General features: G+C 34.7%; 1 protein-coding gene across 1 annotated transcript; it reads left to right on the top strand.

The window, feature by feature from the left end:
• Positions 1 to 2,337: 2,337 nt before the first annotated feature.
• Positions 2,338 to 21,734, top strand: LOC123527213 (endoglucanase E-4-like). Its single transcript, XM_045306540.2, has 12 exons — positions 2,338 to 2,457; positions 3,339 to 3,521; positions 4,105 to 4,318; positions 4,674 to 4,847; positions 7,337 to 7,521; positions 8,059 to 8,218; positions 8,583 to 8,694; positions 9,070 to 9,220; positions 10,207 to 10,351; positions 11,243 to 11,414; positions 11,813 to 12,003; positions 21,610 to 21,734. Exons 1-12 carry the CDS (start codon positions 2,455 to 2,457, stop codon positions 21,657 to 21,659), a joined length of 1,740 nt encoding a protein of 579 aa, XP_045162475.2. The 5' UTR covers positions 2,338 to 2,454; the 3' UTR covers positions 21,660 to 21,734.
• The last annotated feature ends 340 nt before the right edge of the window (positions 21,735 to 22,074 follow it).

Below are 22,074 nucleotides of genomic sequence, written 5' to 3'. Positions count from 1 at the left end.
AACAAAATAAATAAATAAATACGCCATTGTATAATGTATCGAATTGTAATTATTATTATAACATAATGCAGTCCAAGCACCCACCCTCTCCCATTAGAATATCAAATGATTGACCCCTTAATATTTGCTGGAATTTAATTCCACAACTATCTGGATTTTTTTTTCAAATAGTTTGTTAGGGGCTTCATCAGAGAAAGATATTTGCGTATTTAGATTTTAAAGACTTTATCTGTATCATTATGGCGATTAGCACGGTTAAAATATCCCTTTAAAAAATGAGCACATCCTGCTCAACCAGACCTCGTGTTCACAAAGCATTTTCAATCTCAGTTGAGTTTGATAATGAAACTTTATTTTTCAATTATATCTGAATTGCATATTTAAGATTAAATGTTAGGTTATTGACTATTTTCAGTTTCTATTGCCAGTCACAATCAGAATTTTGTCCTGACAAGAAATATCTTTAAGAATGATGGTCGGCGAATTGTAATAAGGAAAGAAGTTTATGAATTTTTCATCTAACATTCATCTTTCATCTAACATTTTTCAAATTGCAAAACTAAACATCGCACTTTAACAATTAAAATGGTTCTCTTTTAATTTTTCGCAAAGGTTTCGTCGGGTTGCAATTTTGTTTCGTTTATCCTTAGGCGAATAATTACAGCAGTATATATATAGTTTGATGAAGATTCATGAAGCGGTTCATGAGAAGAGGTCATTAAACGTGTTTATATTTTAGCTAAATTGGTCCCTATCCCCATTTGTAACAAAAAAGCAGGAGGCCTTACGATATTGTTACACATCGAGTTTGATAAAAATCCATTACATTTTAGTGGTTAATGCGAAGAAAGGCATATCTACTTTTAGCTATAGTGGTCCCTAATAGGGCCCAAGTTCCTATATAAATAAATTTGGAAGAGGACCTTATAATGATGCTCCAGACCAAGTATGACAAAGATCCACCAAGCTGTTCATGAGACGCTGTATAAAGGCATTTCTAGTTTTGGCTCTAGCAGCCCCTAAAAGGGGTCAAATGTCCCAGCTGAACAAAGTCGGCTGCGGGCCTAATAAAGATGCTACAAATCAAGTTTGATTAGAATAGATGAGAAAAAATCAATTAAAGGATTTTTTTATTTATTATTTTTATTTATTTCTAAAATAGGCCAACTGATCCCGCTTTAACAAATGCATATTCGCTATTCATGAATCTTTGGACAATGACGTCACACCTATAAAAATGTGAAGGTCAAGCAAAACATACAATTGTAATTATTTCAATATTTATTTATAACAAATATATCAAAGCGAACAAGTACTCATTTTAATATGCAATCTGAATAAGTCACAAAAGCAAGAACCTTTTCATATACAGTCGACAATTGTAACAAGGAAAATCTTTTAAAAAACACTCCTCTACATAAAAAACTCTTATCACACCCTTATTTATGTGATACGCAGACCGTATTCAGCTCTTTCTTTAATTTGATATATGTTGGTATTTTAACAGGTTTTTATCATATTTATTAAACTTACTTATCATTTTGAGATATATCAATATTCTTGCTAAATATACTGAGCCAAAGTTAGCTTTAAAACTGTGAACAGCGTCGTTTAGGATAAACGCTTTGTCTACATTTCACTCAGCGTAGCACAATCAACAGAGTGAAAGAAATTGACACTCTCGTCCAATCAGGCAGAGTGTTGCATAAATCTTCCATTTTGATAAATTATCTATAATGCGTTATCATGTAGTTTGATTTGCAAACTGAAGTCATGTGGCATAGGTTACGAATTCGTTCTTAGACGGCGTCGCCGAAAAATTGGGTAAAATCTGCTATTAAAATTTCAATCACAGCTGAGATCGAAAAACGTTTTGTGAACACAATGCGAACAACATAATAGCAGTTCTAGACTACATGAATAATCGATCTGATAAGGCAGGGGTACTAGGTCCAACAGATGTATACCAGACAATAACATTTGTTTTAAAAGAAGTGTGTTTCTACAACAACAAAAAATAAAATATTGGGGTTAACACCGCAGAAATAAAAACAGCATACATAACATTTATAAAGGACCGATCCAAAATTTGTATAAAATAAAATATACACGAAGGGGCAGTCCGAAGTACAAGTGCACAAATGCCCTCAAAATAATACAATTAGCACACAGGGCATTATTCCTAAAGGCACGACTAGACAAAATTTAATGTTAAAGACAAGAATCAACGTTGTATTTTACCAATGTGTAGGGTTTGTGAGTATGGAACATTAAGTTTTATAACATCATCAAATTTTTATTACATAACAGCGCAGATTAAAGACTTTCTGATATAAGCAGACATTGATAAGAGCTCCTCGTAAAAGGTGAAAAACTGGCGTGGTTTTTGTTATAAAAACGCTTGATGACATAGATAACATACTGATAGCGTTCAATTTCAGTCAAGCGGCGAAAATGGTGAGCTAAAGTTTGTTTTGTGAATTATTAAGATTATTATCGTTATATCTCTATATGAGCCATGCCATGAGAAAACCAACATAGTGGGTTTGCGACCATCATGGCTCCAGACCAGCCTGCGCATCCGCGCAGTCTGGTCAGGATCCATGCTGTTCGCTTTCAAAGCCTGTTGTAATTAGAGAAACTGTTAGCGAACAGCATGGATCCTGACCAGACTGCGCAATGCGCAGGCTGGTCTGGATCCATGCTGGTCGCAAACCCATTATGTTGGTTTTCTCATGGCATGGCTCAATTATATGTTTCATTAAACGAATGTTTTTCATTTATTATGATGATATTGTGCCCCAATGGTGTGCAAACAGAAGTCGCTATATGACCTATAATTGTGTCTGTGCGACGTTAATTAAACCCAGCAAAATAAAAAATAAATGGAGAGAAAATAGCATTTGGATGGCAGTGTGAATGTAGTAGCTCCGTTTATAAATGCTGTGTCATGCTTTAACCAATTAGCCTTAGTGTGCTTCAGTCTGAAAGTTACAAGGACCTATCTCAGTTCGTTGGAGGGAAGTGTCCATGGTCGCTAAATAATACCTTTTGGTATAAATAATATAATTCAATTCACATGCATATAATCATAATGTCAATGGTACAGAATTATACGGTGTCATGTCTCTTACATTTGACTTCCATGCAACCTCTTAGTAGATAATGGTGTTGTGAAACTACAATAATATTGTTTTGTAAAATTATAAATTTTCTCAAAATTGGTGTTTTAAATATGTACATCTGACCGACGCTCCTTTTTTCACGATCTGAGAGTTAAACAAAAGACTATTTGATGTGTATCTTCTAAGAAAATGGTCATATAATTTTTTTTTTAGTTGTGGAAGATTTTGTTTTTCCTGGTTGCCTGGCAACATGGTTGCCATAGTGAGACAGTCAACATGAAGCTTCTGCAACATTGGGACACAAACTGGGAAGGTCAATTTTCGGTACCGTTACAGAGTAATGTTCTAGGCTGGGAACTTAAGATTAATTTTAGCGTTCCCGTTTCGAGCATTCAGGTAAGTTTTCTAGATTTTAAAGAACATTCAGATCTAAGGAAATGATTTCTCATCTTGATCGCGAAGAGAAACGTTTAAAACTGACATTAACAAAAGGTATTCCGAAATAAGAATGGAGAGTTGGGTCAGCTAGCAGTTTGATGGAAGCTCAGTGCCTGCATCAACAATACATTTTATATGCTTACGTATGCAGTATCCAGCTTAGGCAATATTTACGTTTAGTTTTCGCTTTCTGAAGACATACTTTTGCTCCTCGATATAGGAATATATTAAGAATACCAAGTTAATATAGGCCTAAAGGAAATTGCTATTCATTATATGCAGATTTTGTATTCAAATGAAAACTTTCTTTTTGTGAAAACTTGTCAAAATATGCAATTTATGAACAAGTTCTTGCAGAAAGCATCCCTTATTTTAAGCGTATCTGCTTCTATATTTAACTGAGAAAGCCGTTCAGCTTCTCGCGCAATGTCAGTGAGGCATCTAAGGTATTCTCCAATGTTAAAGGTAGAAAGTCGCCATAATGTAGTCTAAACTATATCGGAATGAAAGAAATCAAATCTAAATTACTTCATTCCTGCAGCAATGGGACGGTGAATGGGTTGTGAAAGGAGATAATGGGGGTAAATACTATGTACTGCTGAATAAAGTTGACAAAGGATACCACGCGGCCGGAAGTACTCTGAAGATAAGAATGATGGGGAAATTCACCGGAAGTACTGCACCAACTGCAACTGCAGAATTTATAGACCTTACTGGTGATACACAGACTGTGCCGCCGATTCATATACCCACTGGTAAAAAAACCCAAAATTATTCTTTATAATCTATTTACACTTAAGTTTCGTCGTGACTGGTATAAGACCAGGCTGTTAGTGTAGAAATATTACACTCTAACAAACGGAGGGAAATTTTTCAAAGGAAAAAATAGTACAAATCAGAATCAAGGAAAAATATTACTCAAATTTAACTTATTTGGCTGAATTAGCTACATGACACTACATGTATCACAAAATCAGTTGCAAACATTGTTAAAAGAAAAGCATAACTCTTTAGATATGTCGTCAATACATAAAACTAAACGTCAGATTGATACATCATTTTGAAACAGAAACACCGTGCATCTATATCAAAGCATCTATTTTATTACAGGACAACAACAGACCGACTATAACTACGAAGAAGTTCTGATGAAATCATTGTTATTTTATGAAGCGCAACGATCTGGCAAACTTCCGGCTGATAACCGCATACCCTGGCGTGGAAATTCCGCGCTAGGAGACAAAGGTGCAAACGGAGAAGATCTTACTGGAGGCTACTATGACGGTAAGAATAATTTAAAATTTACTATCTGAAAGGCAAGTAAAGTCTTCATGACACAATTTCCGGTTCCGCATACTTACAGCGGTTACTTACGCCTTGCGTAGGAGATCATAGTAAAACTTAATTGACAATTTAGAGTAAAAAATCGAAAATGATCATATGATATCATAGACCATAAAAATATTCAAGATGTAGAGCGGGTGTGGGTAATCCCGAACAGGGGGGTAATTCCGAACACATTTTTCCAATGACATTTTTGTATTCTTGAAAGGCACCAATCTAATCTATGGCGTCACATACAGGATAACAAAGAATTCCATATCATATTGCAATGAATGCAAAGTTTTGACGCGCACCTTTTCAAAATAATAGACTAGAATTTATAAGAGAGCTTGCATGCATGTCGTTCTTACCTGTTTTCGTATTTTGATGTAAGTAGTATGTAAGGATCTAAAAGTATTGGTTTTTACCGCTGACAATGTTTTGATGGAATTCTTACATCACAAGTGTCCCGTGGGAAGGGAGTTAACTGCATTTCTCATTAAGGAAAACGTTGAAAGATCAAAGAAGCCGTTCGGAATTAGACACACTTGTTAATTAATGTGTGGCTAATTCCAAACAATCAATGTATGAGGAACAGTTTATCCAAAATAAGTATATATAAAGACTTAATAATATACTATATTTGAAGCAAATAACTAGAGCTAGACTATAAATTAATAAATAAGTAGATAAATAAATATATATATAAAAAAGATACAGTAACAAATAAATAAATCTACTACTTAGTAAAATGAGTTCAACTTTCTTTCATTCATATTAGCTTGTTTTAAACATGTGAAATATGATCCGTCTGTGGTAGAGGAGGCGGCGACTGGTGTAGCAATAGCATGAGCTTGACAAGAGTTGCAAGAAGATTTTGGATGCCAAGACAACCCTGCACGACAAGGTCCACGTTACTGCTATGCATGTGAAAAACCCTACATGCACCAATTGTGGATGCAGATTTCACCCTAAATGTGTGGCAGATGAATTACTGGGCTATACAGACGAACTTCCGTTTGAATGCAAATACTGTTGATTTAAACACAGATTCTAAGACATTTTTAACACTGCACACTGCATCATGTATAAGGGTGTTAATACCATATTCAGTTTTCGGACATTAATCATGTAGAAAGTTGTCACAGATGTTGTGCTGTGCTTCTGCAAATTTAGGTTTAGATACAGATGCTCTGTAAATTCCAGTTATATGTTTTGTTTTATAAAGTTTCTTTGTTAAAAATGCAAGTAATACCGTAAAGAATGTCTGTGTTTATCATTGTAAACAAACAAACGTTCTGTTTTTAAGAAGTTGGAACTGTTTGGAATTAGCCCCACTGTTGTTCGGAATTACCCCCTCTGTTCGGAAATACACGTCCAATAGGTAATATCTTCAATACACTATACTGACAATATCTGTATACTTATATAGTTCGGAATTATTCACGCTAAATCAGCTAGAATCACTCTATAAACAAGTTGTTTTTAAATGGCAATATAAGTGGGTATTTCCGAACATTCAACATTATTGATTAACTGTTCGGAAATACCCACACCCGCTCTACTTCTTTGTTTAAGAAATAATAAATCTGTTCCTATATTTTGTCAGTTAATAAAATATGGGCAGGAGTTTGGATGCGTAATAATTAATTATTCGCATCCAAACGACTGCCCATGTTTTATTAACTGATAAAATATAGGAACAGATTTATCATTTCGATTCTAACAACGCAAATAATTCGCATTTTACAGTACTACATTTTCTGCGTAATACGTCATTCGGGTCATATGCTGTTACAATTTACCCCCTATTGTTAGAAAGAGTTGCATAGCCATTGGAACGTATAGATATTTGTTTCTTTTTATCAGAATTTTGAGAAGTATTTATAATTTAGTAATCTAACAGCTCGCAAACTAATTATGAAGAGAATCATCAAATCACTCGAGTTGACCCTGTGTTACAAGTTACGAGCTTAACTTTATATGACGTCACATCATTATGACGTCATACTTTATGTCATACATTTATGACGTCACCGCTGAATCTTAATTAAGCTAATTGAATTCGCTTGTAGAGATCGAAACGTGTTTTACGGTCCTATACATTAGTCAGTATGACATTTTATCATATTTATGTTTTTGAGATGCTGTTTTCAACCGTTTGGCCCTGAAATAATTTGTATGTAATGGAACTGAAGTAGAATCTCTTATGCCACAATCATAGGGGGTGAAATGTAACAGCCAACCATATTTTATCGTAGATTCATGTATAGGCGATTTCGCTATATGTTTATATACCAATTGCTGCAGATCGTGTTAGAATTTGCAATTACAGCTTTATCTCGATCCTGAATATTAGGCAACGTGTCGTGCAAACCTCGTAGAAATTGAAATGTGCACACAAAATGGCATTTTGCACTCTATTACAATACATTTTACTTCCTTCCCAGCTGGAGACCATGTAAAGTTTAACTTCCCAATGGCTTACACAACCACCATGCTTGCGTGGGGTTACCTTGAGTGGCAAGACGCCTATACAAAGTCTGGACAACATCAGCAAATACTTGATGCCATCAAATGGCCACTAGACTACTTTCTCAAGTGTCATGTTGCCCCTCATGAATTGTATGTGCAGGTAAGGAATGTCAGGTTGTGGACAAGTTTCTTTGCAATTACCCATGAATAAAAGCTCCACCTCACCTTACCTTACGGCGGTTTGTTAGCTTTAATTTTCATCGTAAACATATAATTCTGCGTGTAAATCCAGTTAAATTATGAAATAAAAATTTTATTGGCAGTACAGATATATATTATCTGTCATAGAAACTACTTTATTTGTTTTCCTTCTTTTGTTTTTGTTTGGGTAAAGAGTTACACAGACAGGCTACCCGGCATTACGGGCGGGTACCTGGGTAGAAACACCGACCTTCCGTAAGCTAGATGGATGGCTTCCTCGGATTGAAAATTCTTTACCCCAATCGAGGTCACGCACCCACGTCATTGAGGGACGAGTGACTTGAAGTCAGCAATATTTACCACTTGGCCAAGGAGGTCCCTTTAACTTACTTTTTTTAAATCTGTTTGAAAATTGAATTTCGTACAATTTGACCATGTCGTTATTTGTTACTGGTGATGGCTCGTGTTTTTAAAAGATTAAGAAATATACAAACAGGTAGGTGATGGAGGCCAGGATCATGGATTTTGGGGACGGCCAGAAGACATGACAATGGCGAGACCAGCTTTCAAGATCACTGAATCCAAACCCGGAAGTGACGTAGCCGGTGAAACCGCAGCTGCAATGGCCGCCGGATATCTTGTTTTTAAGCACATTAGTATGTTAAAACAGCTTTTTGACCAGTTCTGTTGAATTTTAAGATGTTCGTAGCATACTTTAATCCCATTCTTTTTACTCAAAGTAAATCGGTTTTGTTTGATCTGTTTGGCGTGTACCTTCTTATCATTCGCATGACTAGTGCCAGCCAGATAAACACAGATGTGCTTTAATATGAGGTTTATAGAACTTATAATCTTGGTATATGATTTCTGTTCGGGAAGGTTCGGTACATCTATATTGCCACGAAATTTGCTTTTGTCTCCAACTTAACCTTTAATTTATGAATTATAAACACGAGTATGCCTGACAAAATATTGTTTGATAAATTGTATTTTTATAGTTTCTAAATTTCCTTTTTGCAGACGCAACTTACGCTAACATACTTTTAACCCATGCTAAACAACTGTACGAATTTGCAACCCAATTCAAGGGAAAATACAGTGACAGCGTTAATCAGGCTGCCGCATATTACAGGTTTGTGTCATAAGTAACATAAGACATGTTACTTTGTCATTAGGCCTCTATACGTTTTTTCATTATATGTTGCACATATTTTGTATAATTTGTATGTTAAATGTTACACTTCAGCTCGTCTTTACAGTTCTAGATTGTTCGTACCTTGCATTTAGTAAAGTTTTTAAAAAATCATAATTGCTTGCTTTAGGTGCCTTTTTTAAAGTCGACTTGAAATTAGTTTCTTTATTGTAAGAGATCAAACACTCAGATTTTTTTATACATCCATTCTGATCAAATCAAAATCATAATTGGTTCCAACGGTGATTTATTTGGTTGCTGTCTAGATATGTGATACTATGTTAGTTATACTTTGTCTTTGGATCTGATTTTCAGATCCGCGGACTACCAAGACGAGCTAGGCTGGGCGGCTGCCTGGCTATATGAAGCGACAGGAGAGAGCCAGTATCTGGCCGATGCTGAGGCCAACAGAGTCAGTGGAGCTGGGTGGGGAGACTCTTGGGACGATAAAACCACATATACAAATGTAAGACGATAACGAAAGTCATTTTGATTATATCAAAACTGCCGAAAAATGTAGGGAAGACTGGTGGAGTATTAATGATTTCACACTTCACAACTTAGAACGTGAACGTGAATGAAATTATGGATTGCATGATTTCACACTTCACAACTCGAAATGTTTATAATTAATCATAAAACGTGAAATCGTGAAATATGAAATAATAAAATTCACGATTTCCACACCTCACGTCTTAACATTTTTGATATAATGAAATGGTGACGTATAAAATGATTCACTTCACGATTTTTCACCGCACTTTACAAACTCATGATAATTTTAAATGTAATAAAACGTGAAATATTGAACTATCCGGCAATTCATGACTGTTACGATTTCACACTTCGGGGCTTTGCGATTTCTTTTCGTTTCATAAAACGTGAAATATGAAATATGAAGTGAATATCACGATTTCCTGATTTCTTTTTGTATCATAAAACGTGAAAACATAAACTATAAAATCATGAACCTCACGATTTTTAAAAATTAATGTGAAATAGTGAAGTATGTATTCATGAACTTCACGTTTTCACAATTCATAATGGACAAAACGTTTACACACTTCGAGACTGAACAATAGAACTCTAACATTTCATTGATTTAAGTTGTGAAGTGTGTAGACACCTTCGGTCTTTCGTTCCATACCCTTCGTTCTTATTCAAAATTGATCTGTATATGTGAACAGTACTGCAGATATATCCTTAATCATAAAATTCCAAATCATTAAACAAATTTTGGACTAATTATAATTTGAAGTACACTAAGTCTTTTTGCAAGCCTGGTTTGTTTCCTACTCCATTTTTCAAAAAAAAACAAAAAAAAACAAAAAACAACAGTTTTCGCGCCTCTTGCCTTTTTGACCATGCGACGTGGGGCTCCTCGTGCAAAAATTGCGCAAAAGAGGATGTTGATTAAAAAACATTTACATAGATTTCAGGTTCAAATTTCAGGTATTGCTTTACAAACTGACAAAGAAGGATATATATAAGACGGATGTTGAGGCAACGTTCACTGACTGGATGCCAGGAGGTTCACTCCCGTACACTCCCGGGGGCATGGCTTATAGGCTGCAGTGGGGAGCTCTCAGATACGCAGGTACATACACAGTGAAAACGTGTCTCTTCAACTGGTACCGGTGGCGTCGGACATGAGAAGTTGATATTATCATGATGCGTCGTTATAGACAAGTTGAAATGTGTCGTCATAATCAGATATGTTTCGTTTTAATTGCAACGAGAGAGAAATATTTAAACATGGCTCATACCCGCCCACTTAGGGAGACAGAAAGAGCGCAGATCTACGGACCGCGGTGTCGTAAGTTCGATCCCTTGGCGAAGCGTAGTTTCTACTTGACGATTTGATAAAAGATATTGTGTCTGAAATCATTTGTACTCCGCCGCTACTTCATGTGGGTAAGTTGGCAGTTGCCTGCGGAAAACGGGTTTGTACTGGTACAGAATCCAGGAACACTAGTTACTTAGATTAACTGTCCGCCGTAACATAACTGAAATGAGCCGTGCCATGGGAAAACCAACATAGTGGCTTTGCGACCAGCATGGATCCAGACCAGCCTGCGCATTCGCTAACAGTTTCTCCAATTCCAATAGGCTTTAAAAGCGAACAGGATGGAGCCTGACCAGACTGCGCGGATGCAAACCCACTATGTTGGTTTTCTCATGGCACGGCTATAATACTTTTCTAAAACGGTTTAAGACAGTACACATGTAATACATGTATAGCTAAGCAATGTATTTCATTTGTACTACAACTAAACAAACTAGAAGTATTTTTTTAGGAAATGTCTGCTAAACAAGACATTTAATCATCAATGTAGATTTACAAACACAGTTAGTTTATTTATTTAGTGAAGTTTTAATTAATTTGTTTTGGATTTTTTTATACTTCTAAAGTTATTGTTTTTTTAAGAAAACTACATGTTCTTTCAAATGATGTCATTAAATATGTTCAAATAATAAATGATTATAGTAAACATGGGTCTTGCCGCTATGATGGCCGCGGATGCAGGTCTACATGCAAAGGAGTACCGATGCTGGGCGATGAGCCAGATACACTATGCCTTAGGTGACAACCCGAACCATCACAGTTTCGTTGTTGGCTTCGGTGCCAATGCTCCAGCAAGACCTCATCACAGATCTAGGTAAAAACTATTGCTCTGTTAAGATACATTGTCATGTTTTTGTAATATGTCCAACTCTTGAAGTAACTCGTTCATATAAAATATTTTCCTTTTCTCTGTCTAGTGTTCAGAAATGACTTAATGATATTTTTTTCAAAGTTATTGCCTTTTAACCCATATAGGTAGTTGTAATAAAGCAGTTCAATGTACTTTTCAACTTTGCTATCTTTCATATTTACAAAAAAAAATGACTTTCCAGTGTTACTAAGTCTGGAATTATTGTGTATTAAAAGAAATATGTTTCATCAAATGGTAAAATATGCCGAATTCGAAGAGTTTAAGCGGCATACTAGCTGAGTTGTTGTTTGTTTGTGAAATATCATAGTGATCACTTGGTATTTAATACTTTCTTTAATAAGCTCCTGTCCCAGTATGCCGGCACCATGTGGCTGGGACGAACAGAAAAACCCTGGACCCAATCCCCACACGTTGTATGGAGCCCTTGTTGGTGGTCCTGGAAAAAGTGATGAGTATAAAGACGATAGAAATGATTATGTGAAAAATGAGGTGGCCTGTGATTACAATGCTGCTTGGCAGTCCGCTATGGCAGGTTAGTACCATAACGTGTTTAAGTAAGGTCCAATGGCTGCCTGTATAACTGTCAGCAGTTTGTTATTACAATGTTTGTGTCAGTCCGTAAAGCAGGTTGGTATCATTGCGTGTGTCTATGTAAAGTCCAATTGCAGCCTGTGTAATGGTCAGCAGTTTGTTTTATTAAACTACTACTTGACAGTCCACTGTAGCAGGCAAGTACCATAACGTGTTTTAAGTAAGGTCCAATTGTCGCCTGTATAATGGTTAGCATATTGTTATTACAATGTTGTTTGGCAGTCCACTAGCTCTGGCTAGCAGGTTAGTGTTTAAAGTAAGGCCCAATTGTCGCCTGTATAATGGTTAGCAGATTGTTATTACAATGTTGTTCGCCAGTGCACTAGCTCCTCTAGCTAGCAGGTTACTGTTTTAAGTATGGTCAAATTGTCGCCTGTATAATTGTCAGCAGTTTATTATTACAATGTTGTTTGGCAGTCCGCTATCTAGCAGGTTAGTGTTTTAAGAAAGGACCAATTGTCGCCTGTATAATGTTGTTTGGATTATATCGCATTAAAGACGTTATTACCTCTATCCTCTACTGGGACAGGTTGTGTCAGGCACAACTTTCAGACCCCTAGCTGAAAGGTCAAGGACACACTTGGCAGTCAAATGTTAACATGGCATGAAGAGGGTCTGTTTCATGTCCGGTCCAGAACATCAAATTATTACGATATTACTTGACAGCAACGTTCTCCATAGTCAGACGACGTGTCATGAGTAACGTCCAGAACCCTAGCTCAAAGGACAAGGTCACACTTAGAGATCAAATGCCAATAGGGCTTTTTCCTGTCCGGTCCATAACTTTGTCATGCAAAGCAGGGTTTGAACATTAGTTGGCACAAATATTTCCCAGGATGAGGCGATGTGTAGCAAAACCCGGACCCTTAGCTCATAGGTCTAGGACAGACTTGAAGGTGAAAGGCCAACAGGGCTTTTTCATGTCCGATCTGTAACTAAAAAATCCTTTAAAGGATTTTAATATTACTTGCCACAAATGTACTCCATAATAAGACAACATGTCATGCGCAACTCCCAGACTCCTAGCTCAAAGGTCAGGGTAAAACTTGGAGGTCAAATGTCAATAGTCTTTTTTCCAGTATGGTCAGTGGCTCTGTCATTCACAAAGGGATTTTAATATTACTTGTCACAAATATTTTCCATATTGAGACATGTCTTGCGCAACACCTTTATCCCTAACTAAAAGGTCAAAGTCACAGTCGGAGGTCAAATGTCAATAGTTGTTTTCCTTTGTGGTCCGTAACTCTGCCATCCATTAAGGGGTTTTAATATTACTTGACACAAATAATCCCCTAACCCCAAATGAGACAACGTCCCATGTGTTATACGTAGACCCCTATGTCAAGGGTCAAGGTCACACTTGAAAGTCAAAAGTCAACATCGATCTTATCTTGTCCAGTCTGTAATATATTTTAGCTCATTTGTCGTATGGACCTAATCGCAGTTTCTTCAGAATTACTTCCCTTTAACATGATGATTTCTTACACTTTTTCCCCACCAATTTACATTGAAATGTTATCAAAATTGAAACTAAATACTTTTTATATTTATAGATTTTACAAGTAATCAACAATTGTAGATTTTTGTATATGCAAAGTTCAATCCAAATATTGTGTTATAACATATTGTTTATATAGTACAATAGTGTAGAGACCCTAAGCCCTGTTTACACAAGGGAAACAATCTGTTAATAGAGTGAAATTGTTGAGTGAACACCGTTTGACAATCATTATCCTGTCCTGGTTATACCAGTGCAATAGAAAAGTAAGCTATCTATGTTACCTGCTATACATCACTCCAGGAGAACTACGTTCCAACGTAAGTCAAGTCTCATCGATATCATGTGACATACCTCAACGATGAAGCTACGGTATCGCTTCGAATGACCTTGTTGATTCACTTATTATGTGTAATTAAGCATATATTTTACGTTTTCATAACTGAAAAGATAAGTTTGATTTGTAGAAGATATATTAGCTATTTGCAGCATTTTGCAAGATACAACGAACTAGTTACAAATACACTTATGTAAGCTACATAAATGTTGCAAGGCCGCAACGATAACATACATTATGTGACAACGTCTCACATACAATGTTGCGAAGTCTCAGCATCATAATTACCATTTGAACTTGTAGAAAATTACACTTATTACATAGTACGTACATGCGTACGCCGGTAATCAATACTGTATAGATAATCAGGATCGTAAAGCATTACCTCAAGAACTTTCCACATAAATTAGCTATTTCGTAACAAATGTTTTCAACACAATGTGCAGGCGTATTGCTCATTTTGTTCGCATATGATAATTATTATTACGCCGTGCAAATGTTAGACGTCATAACTCGTAACCATACAAGGCGCAAGTGCCCTCAGGATGGATATTTCTGTCGAGTTCGTAAACACATAACTGTTTTTTTTTTCTTGCATATCGTATAAAAATTAGCGTTTCATTCTGACAGATCATTTTTGTTGCATGCTGTATTTTACAAATAACAACAGAAATTTAAAAGCAATTAGAAACATTTCATTTCCAGTACTTATTCATATGGCAGAGCATGCACCCACAGCGCGGGAAATAAACGTCCGTAAGCCGAAGTGAGGCCATTACATTCAAGAGAAGCACAATAACAAAATTCAACTTTAGTTTTATCGTTTAAAGCGCAACGGTATGTTCTTTCCGTAAAATAACGTATTTCAGACCGACAAAAATACTACATGTAAATAGGACGAAGAGAAGGTCTCAAGGTACATGATATTGTCTAAGTTCACATATACAATACCATATAATATCAAAGCAGCACAAGTTGTCGTAACCAGCACGAGAGCCATCGCATGGGGTGCCATATGGGTTTTGCAGGCATTGGTAAAGTCGACAGAAAGGCCAGTCCGGTGTATTTTTCCTAAATATGAAATGAACGTATATGATAAAAAAGTCAATAAACGGCTGGTTGTGCCTTCTGGCCGCAATGGCACACCTAGTTGCATAATGGTCCTCGGAATAAAGCCCTTGGACGATTATAACACTAGACGTGCCATTATGTCAAGAAAGCACAACCCAGTCGTATATTAACTTCGTAGCAATTCTTCATGAAATGATTTTCTTTTCAACCCTGAAGTATGCTTTATGTAAGAAAGTACAACTATCAAGTCATTTGATTTTATACAACATGTAGCCTCTTATCTAAATGGTATAGAAACTGAAAAACCCCAGTAAATGCTTGAACAAACAAAAATGCACTTTAAACTTTTCTTACACGATTATAGGTACACGTGTAATAAACAGGTAAATAGATGGGAGAACGGTGTCTTTTAGTGATAATGGCCCTAAAAGAAAATAATAGCCCTCAGGCTATTATCACCTTGGCAGGGCCATTATTACTCAAAGGCACCACTCTCCCATATATTAAACTGTACATATTGCGGAGAACGCTTTCATATCGGAGAGTAATGTTTTCTAAACGTTTAAATGGAAAGAATCGCGTGATGTCCATGACGTCCACGCGCACGTTGCGACATCTATTTGACGTTTCAACTTGCGGAAAATATGAATGCGCGTCAGCTTGATTTGTTTATTAGATTTTCAGAGAAATTCTTCTCATATTGTTCCTGTTTTTCGTACCAGAAAGAAAAATTTAGACATAAAGTAATTAATTGATAGTAGGTATGTAATAAAAACCTTACCAACTTTGTATGTGGATATATGCACACGTTCTTTCGCGGATAATATTGCGCTCCTAAAGTCGCGCAATATTACTGCTGCAGAACAAGTGCATTATATCCACATACAAAGTCAATAACCTATAAATATTGATGTTTTAGTTTTATTTCGGGTGCGTGTCGTCAATTGTGACGTCAGTTTCATGGATGTCGTTATGTTTTTAAGTTCTTTAACTAGGACATTTTCAGTTCCACTTGGGTTAAAGGACATTTTTTTATCATTGATATAATGAATAATACACACGTAGTAATTATAAAAAGATTTCTAGATTGGCATCGATAAATAAGCATTCATTCTTCATAAAGTCGCGCAATATTTCTCAATTTCCACTGCAGAACGCGTGCATATACCTAGATACAAATCTAATAACCTACGATTACATGCTTACTTCAGGTTTCTTAGTTGCGTCCTGTGCTTCAAAAGAGTCTTTTTACAGACTTAATAATAATTAAGGTGTGCGCATGCAATAGTATAAGTCAACTCCGCGCTACCCCGTACATATTGCTAGTAAGATATCTTGGGGAAACCGTCAAATGATAATAAAAGAAACGGATAAAAAATACTAGTACATATGTACATACTTTGAATAAAATCTGATTTTCAGTCACAGACTTGCTGGTACATTTCACTCGAATATATGTAATGTTTAGCCGCAAGACTTCGGTGAGTGTCAGTAACGCTTACCTATGTCGCGTTTAGAGTTAGTAACATCATCGGTTAGAATGAGGAACATGATATTAAATAAATATTGCCTGTTTATGATAAAGAAGTTGCAGTAATATATTTCTAAGATTAACTGGCATTGCCTTTAATCGATCATTGACTGTCAGTAAGTATTGCTGTTGAAAAGTGTAGTATACTTGTTTTATTCTGGAAAATAGCAAAATGCTTCTATTTTCTAAATAACAGACAACTGTTTTTAAAATTTAAATGTTTTGATAAATTTATGCGATTACTTTTGGAATCTGAATACATGTTCAATTCAAGACATAAGTAAATATCATAAAAGTAATTGCTATATATGAAAATAATATAAGCCGTGTCATATTGAGCGATACGGTAACCAGAAGTCGTTGAGATATGTCACATGATATCGTTGAGACATGACTTACGTTGGAACGTAGTTCTCCCGGAGTGATACATGATAACACAGTCATGCATCTAACAGTCCTGAAATTGTTTTCTTTGATTTTCTTATAATTCTAGATATTTTCCCCTCACTTTGACCATGTATACAGGTAGCAGAGATCATTCTCTTTCCAGCAATAGCTTTCTCGACAACTTTTACCTTGTGAAATTCTCTGGGTTTTAACATTTTAAAAAATCGTCTGTTTGTTGACAAATTTCAAAACAAAATGTCACACTTTCCTCCAGGGAATTAAAATGATTTGATCTTTACATATTTTTCTTTTCAAAATGATGATCTTTACAGTAATTGCTACTAATTATGCATGATTTTTTACGTGGTAAAAAGTGCATGATTTGCATGAGGTACTATGCACATGACATAGCCACCTAAGCCTACAATAAAGTTTGGCGGAGTTGTCTCCATTTTTTTCCAGATATTTTACCCAGGATCATTTTTTTTTCAGCTCAAATAACTCTTTTTCAGAAAATGATATCTAAAATATTTTTTTTTCAGACTGCGTACTTTGATGCAGTTAGCTACATAGATAGATAGATATATATATATATATATATATATATATATATATATATATAATAGATAGTGCCTACTTGAATGTTGTATTTTTAGTTACAATGCCTAAATATTGTTTATAGGGAAATAAGAAATCAACACATGTACGAAATTTTACTGCTGTAAAAGACCGGTATTTTTATTTAAAATTACAGTCATGATTATCTCAATTTTACACCTGTAGGTTTTATATAACAACATTGATTTTACAGCTGTAGATTTCAATTTACAGCTGTAAAACGACTGCAAAACAGGTCGAATTATGCAAATGAGATATAGCTGTAAAAAAAAGTTACAGGTGTAAAAATGAAAAAGTTACAGCTGTGAATATGCCTAAAAGTTACAGCTGTAGAAATATAACAGGCGTTGAAAAAGAGTACGTTATTTTAAGGGACGAAATGAGAAGTACAAAAAGTTTTAGGATCAGTTGTGATTTTCTAGAAAGGGTGGCAATTACTACATAAATGGCAAAATGAATGATCTAGTAAGTAAAGAACAATATGAAATATGTCTCTGGTGTAGCAATTGCAAAGGTAAAGAGTAGGTTACACAGTAGAAACTATGCATTATATCTTGTTTATAAAACTTTCTAGATCTATGTCATGAAAATATATGACAATTTTGTAATTATTTCCATTAAATTTATCAGTTTCAAATAGAGAGTAAATTGTCAATGCATGTGCTTAAATATGTCCTTTTACAACTGTATTAGATAATTAAACATTTGCACTTACTCCATAATGGCTAAAATTCCAATATTTTAGATGATGTGGTGTCTCTGTGAATTTCAGTTATATCCCGCCAAAATGCATTAAAGATGACTGACACTCACTGTACACATGTTTCCCTCCAAAATGTTACAGCAGTAATTTTGAGACATGACCATTTTACAGCTGTAACTTTCAACTAAAATGTTTACAGCTGTATTTTTAGACCTGCACTTATTTTACACCTGTAAATTTCAACTGTATTTCTGGTAATTCTCCACTTAGAGGTCTTTTACAGCTGTAATTTCAAAATACAGGTCTTTTACAGACGTTTTACAGCTGTAATCATACAGGATATTATACAAAACGTTTTCGTAAACATCATGTTTGTAAACATTAAAGATTGCATTTTGTAACCTTAACTCAGGGTTCCATATTTTAGTGTGTCTTTTATAAGAAAAAAACGTGAGCATAATAAAAAGTAGAAAGGTCATTTTGCAAGTAGTGAAATTTTGGGTTGAAAATGTGTAACACGTGTGTCCTAGTAATCGAACTGTAATTGCACCTTTATAAGTTTGTTTTGAGGTCAACGATGTTTTTGTACTTTTAATCATGGAACGGTCCGTTATTTAGGTGGTATTATTCAGTACGATAGTAGTTCTTACCTAAATAAGGCAAGGTAAATCATGCTGTTTTCCCTAATCGGCAGACGAATCTATTTGAACTCTCAAACGTCAATATCAAAATATAATAATCCTATATTACAAAAGCTGTTCTATTGTGACATTTTGATACAAGCAAAAGTATAGTATCTTCTCGATAAAATACTTACTGATATTTTTTTTTATTATCGTAACTTTTACCATAAATTACATGAAGGTAAATCAAAAACATATAAATACATGTATATTCTAAATGTTTTTGTTGTGCAAAAAAAGGTTTGATATTGTGTCTAAAACTGAAAGGGAAGTAAACTGATAGATGTCTCTGCACGTAAGTACTGGCAATCTGGCAGATCACAACTTTAAATCAAATAATAAAATTCCGTTATTGATATAAACAAAAATATCGTACATTTCACATTTGTATAATCATTTTTTCGGTCATTTGAAGGACTTAGAACTCAATTTCTAGACTTTATGTAATGTTTATTTATCTTTGAAAAGTTTAGTCTATCTCTTCAACATTGACAGATATAAGGCCAGCAGAGAAAATTAGTTGCCTTCCAGAAGGGAGACTTTGTATTGCATGGCAATACTTCAATCACTTGTTTTGCTTTTATTTATAATAGTCGCAACTTGACCGCGATGGTTGACCTTAGCCTGATCATTCATATCGATTATTTCATTGAAGAAATAAGGGGCCTTAGGGTAGCTGTGTATATTTATATAGACTAAGTTTGTACACAGTGCAGTATCAAAGTATGTATATTTACATTTGATCAGATAAAACTTTCCAATACACTAATTATTCACACAAATTTATTTTTCCATTTTCGCGTGCAGCTCGTGATTTACGTACACTCCTTTTCAATAATAAGTTGTGCCTCATTATGTATTATAATACAAAGGTCAACCATCGGGGTCAAGTTGCGTCTACTATAAACGGGAATGTTTACATCATAACGCAGCAAATACATTATCTTTATTGAAAGCGTACGTCTTGGTTATATTGCATTTAAATCAGTTTGTTGTCTGTATTGAACGGGAATATGAGGGGAGCGGTGGTCTAGTGGATAAGGTGTCAGCCGCTCAATCCAGGGGTCATGGGTTCGAGCCTCACTTGAGTCAGGACCATGACTTTTCATATGACACCAGTACTGGTTTTTCCAGGAAGCGGACTCGAGAGTGGTTACAATAAGCTTTCATCACAATCGAGCTAAAAGAAATTAGTATAAACTAAACTAAAGGGAATATCTAGATAATATCGCATTAAAGTTAATAATCTTGTGTGTGTGTAAAAGGAATGTCTATATTATATCGCTTTAAAGTTAATAATCTTGTGTGTGTGTAAAAGGAATGTCTATATTATATTGCATTAAAGTTAATAATCTTGTGTGTGTGTAAAAGGAATGTCTATATTATACCGCTTTAAAGTGAATAATCTTGTGTGTGTGTAAAAGGAATGTCTATATTATATCGCATTAAAGTGAATAATCTTGTGTTCTTGTGTGTATGAACAAGGAATGTCTATATTATATCGCATTAAAGTTAATAATCGTGTGTGTATGTAAAAGGAATGTCTATATTATATCGCTTTAAAGTTAATAATCTTGTGTGTATTCAAAAGGAATGTCTATATTATATCGCATAAAAGTTAATAATCTTGTGTGTATGTAAAAGGAATGTCTATATAATATCGCATTAAAGATAATAATCTTGTGTGTGTGTAAAAGGAATGTCTATATTATATCGTGTGTAAAAGGAATGTCTATATTATATCGCATTAAAGTTAATAATCTTGTGTGTGTGTAAAAGAAATGTCTATATTATATCGCATTAAAGTTAATAATCTTGTGTGTATGTAAAAGGAATGTCTATATTATATCGCATTAAAGTTAATAATCTTGTGTGTATGTAAAAGGAATGTCTATATTATTTCGCATTAAAGTTAATAATCTTGTGTGTGTGTGTAAAAGGAATGTCTATATTATATCGCTTTAAAGTTAATAATCTTGTGTGTGTGTAAAAGGAATGTCTATATTATATCGCATTTAAGTGAATAATCTTGTGTGTGTGTAAAAGGAATGTCTATATTATATCGCTTTAAAGTGAATAATCTTGTGTGTGTGTAAAAGGAATGTCTATATTATATCGCATTAAAGTGAATAATCTTGTGTGTATGAACAAGGAATGTCTATATTATATCGCATTAAAGTTAATAATCGTGTGTGTATGTAAAAGGAATGTCTATATTATATCGCTTTAAAGTTAATAATCTTGTGTGTATTTAAAAGGAATGTCTATATTATATCGCATAAAAGTTAATAATCTTGTGTGTATGTAAAAGGAATGTCTATATTATATCGCATTAAAGTTAATAATCTTGTGTGTGTGTAAAAGGAATGTCTATACTATATCGTGTGTAAAAGGAATGTCTATATTATATCGCATTAAAGTTAATAATCTTGTGTGTGTGTAAAAGGAATGTCTATATTATATCGCATTAAAGTTAATAATCTTGTGTGTATGTAAAAGGAATGTCTATATTATATCGCTTTAAAGCCGTTATATTTGTCTTTATTTGAAAAAAAATGCTAGATTACATCGTAGCAAAGCAAATACTGTTGTCTCCGACTGCTTTTAAAGAGATTGCCTAGATTGTATAGCATTATGGCAATTATTTTTGTTTGTATTTATAAAGCATGTTTAGATTGTACCATTCTTAAGTAACAGGTATCGTTTTGTATCTTTTTAGGCCTTATCCACCTGGCGTTGCACAATGAATTACCAACAGACTGTCCTTGAGATTATGTTAAAACATCGTACACAATAATTAAAATAAACACTACCCGATCATTTTATTAAACTTTTGTCTGTTTATGGTGTTTTATTTTTGACGAGTTTAATACAATAATGAATTCCCTCTCTATAATGTATTGTCCAAGCCTATAAAAAAAACTAATCTCTTTGGAATTCAAAAGATTTTCAGAAAGATGTAGGTCAGCGCTTAAAAGAAACAATATTTTGTCACGGGATCGACCCTTGCGAATATGCAAACTGAAGCTATCATGATATTGATTACATGCATGGTGTAATACATTTTATGCAACATAAATGGCTGTTCGGGACTTGGAGGGTTTTCCGATGTATACTTATAACTTTAAGCATGAAAACACGAAGGACACCACCTGGAATTTTCACGTGAATTATGATGGATCAT

Source organism: Mercenaria mercenaria, chromosome 14 (genome assembly GCF_021730395.1).
Source record: "Mercenaria mercenaria strain notata chromosome 14, MADL_Memer_1, whole genome shotgun sequence".
Taxonomy (NCBI): domain Eukaryota; kingdom Metazoa; phylum Mollusca; class Bivalvia; order Venerida; family Veneridae; genus Mercenaria; species Mercenaria mercenaria.
The sequence above is the reverse complement of the archived record's forward strand: the minus strand, read 5'-3'. Positions and strand labels throughout refer to the sequence as shown.

Excerpts from the sequence above, each read along its gene's own strand:
- LOC123527213 (XM_045306540.2), top strand. Across the intron at positions 4,848-7,336 it reads TACTGGAGGCTACTATGACG|CTGGAGACCATGTAAAGTTT; the intron begins GTAAGAATAATT and ends CTTCCTTCCCAG. Across the intron at positions 8,695-9,069 it reads CAGGCTGCCGCATATTACAG|ATCCGCGGACTACCAAGACG; the intron begins GTTTGTGTCATA and ends TCTGATTTTCAG.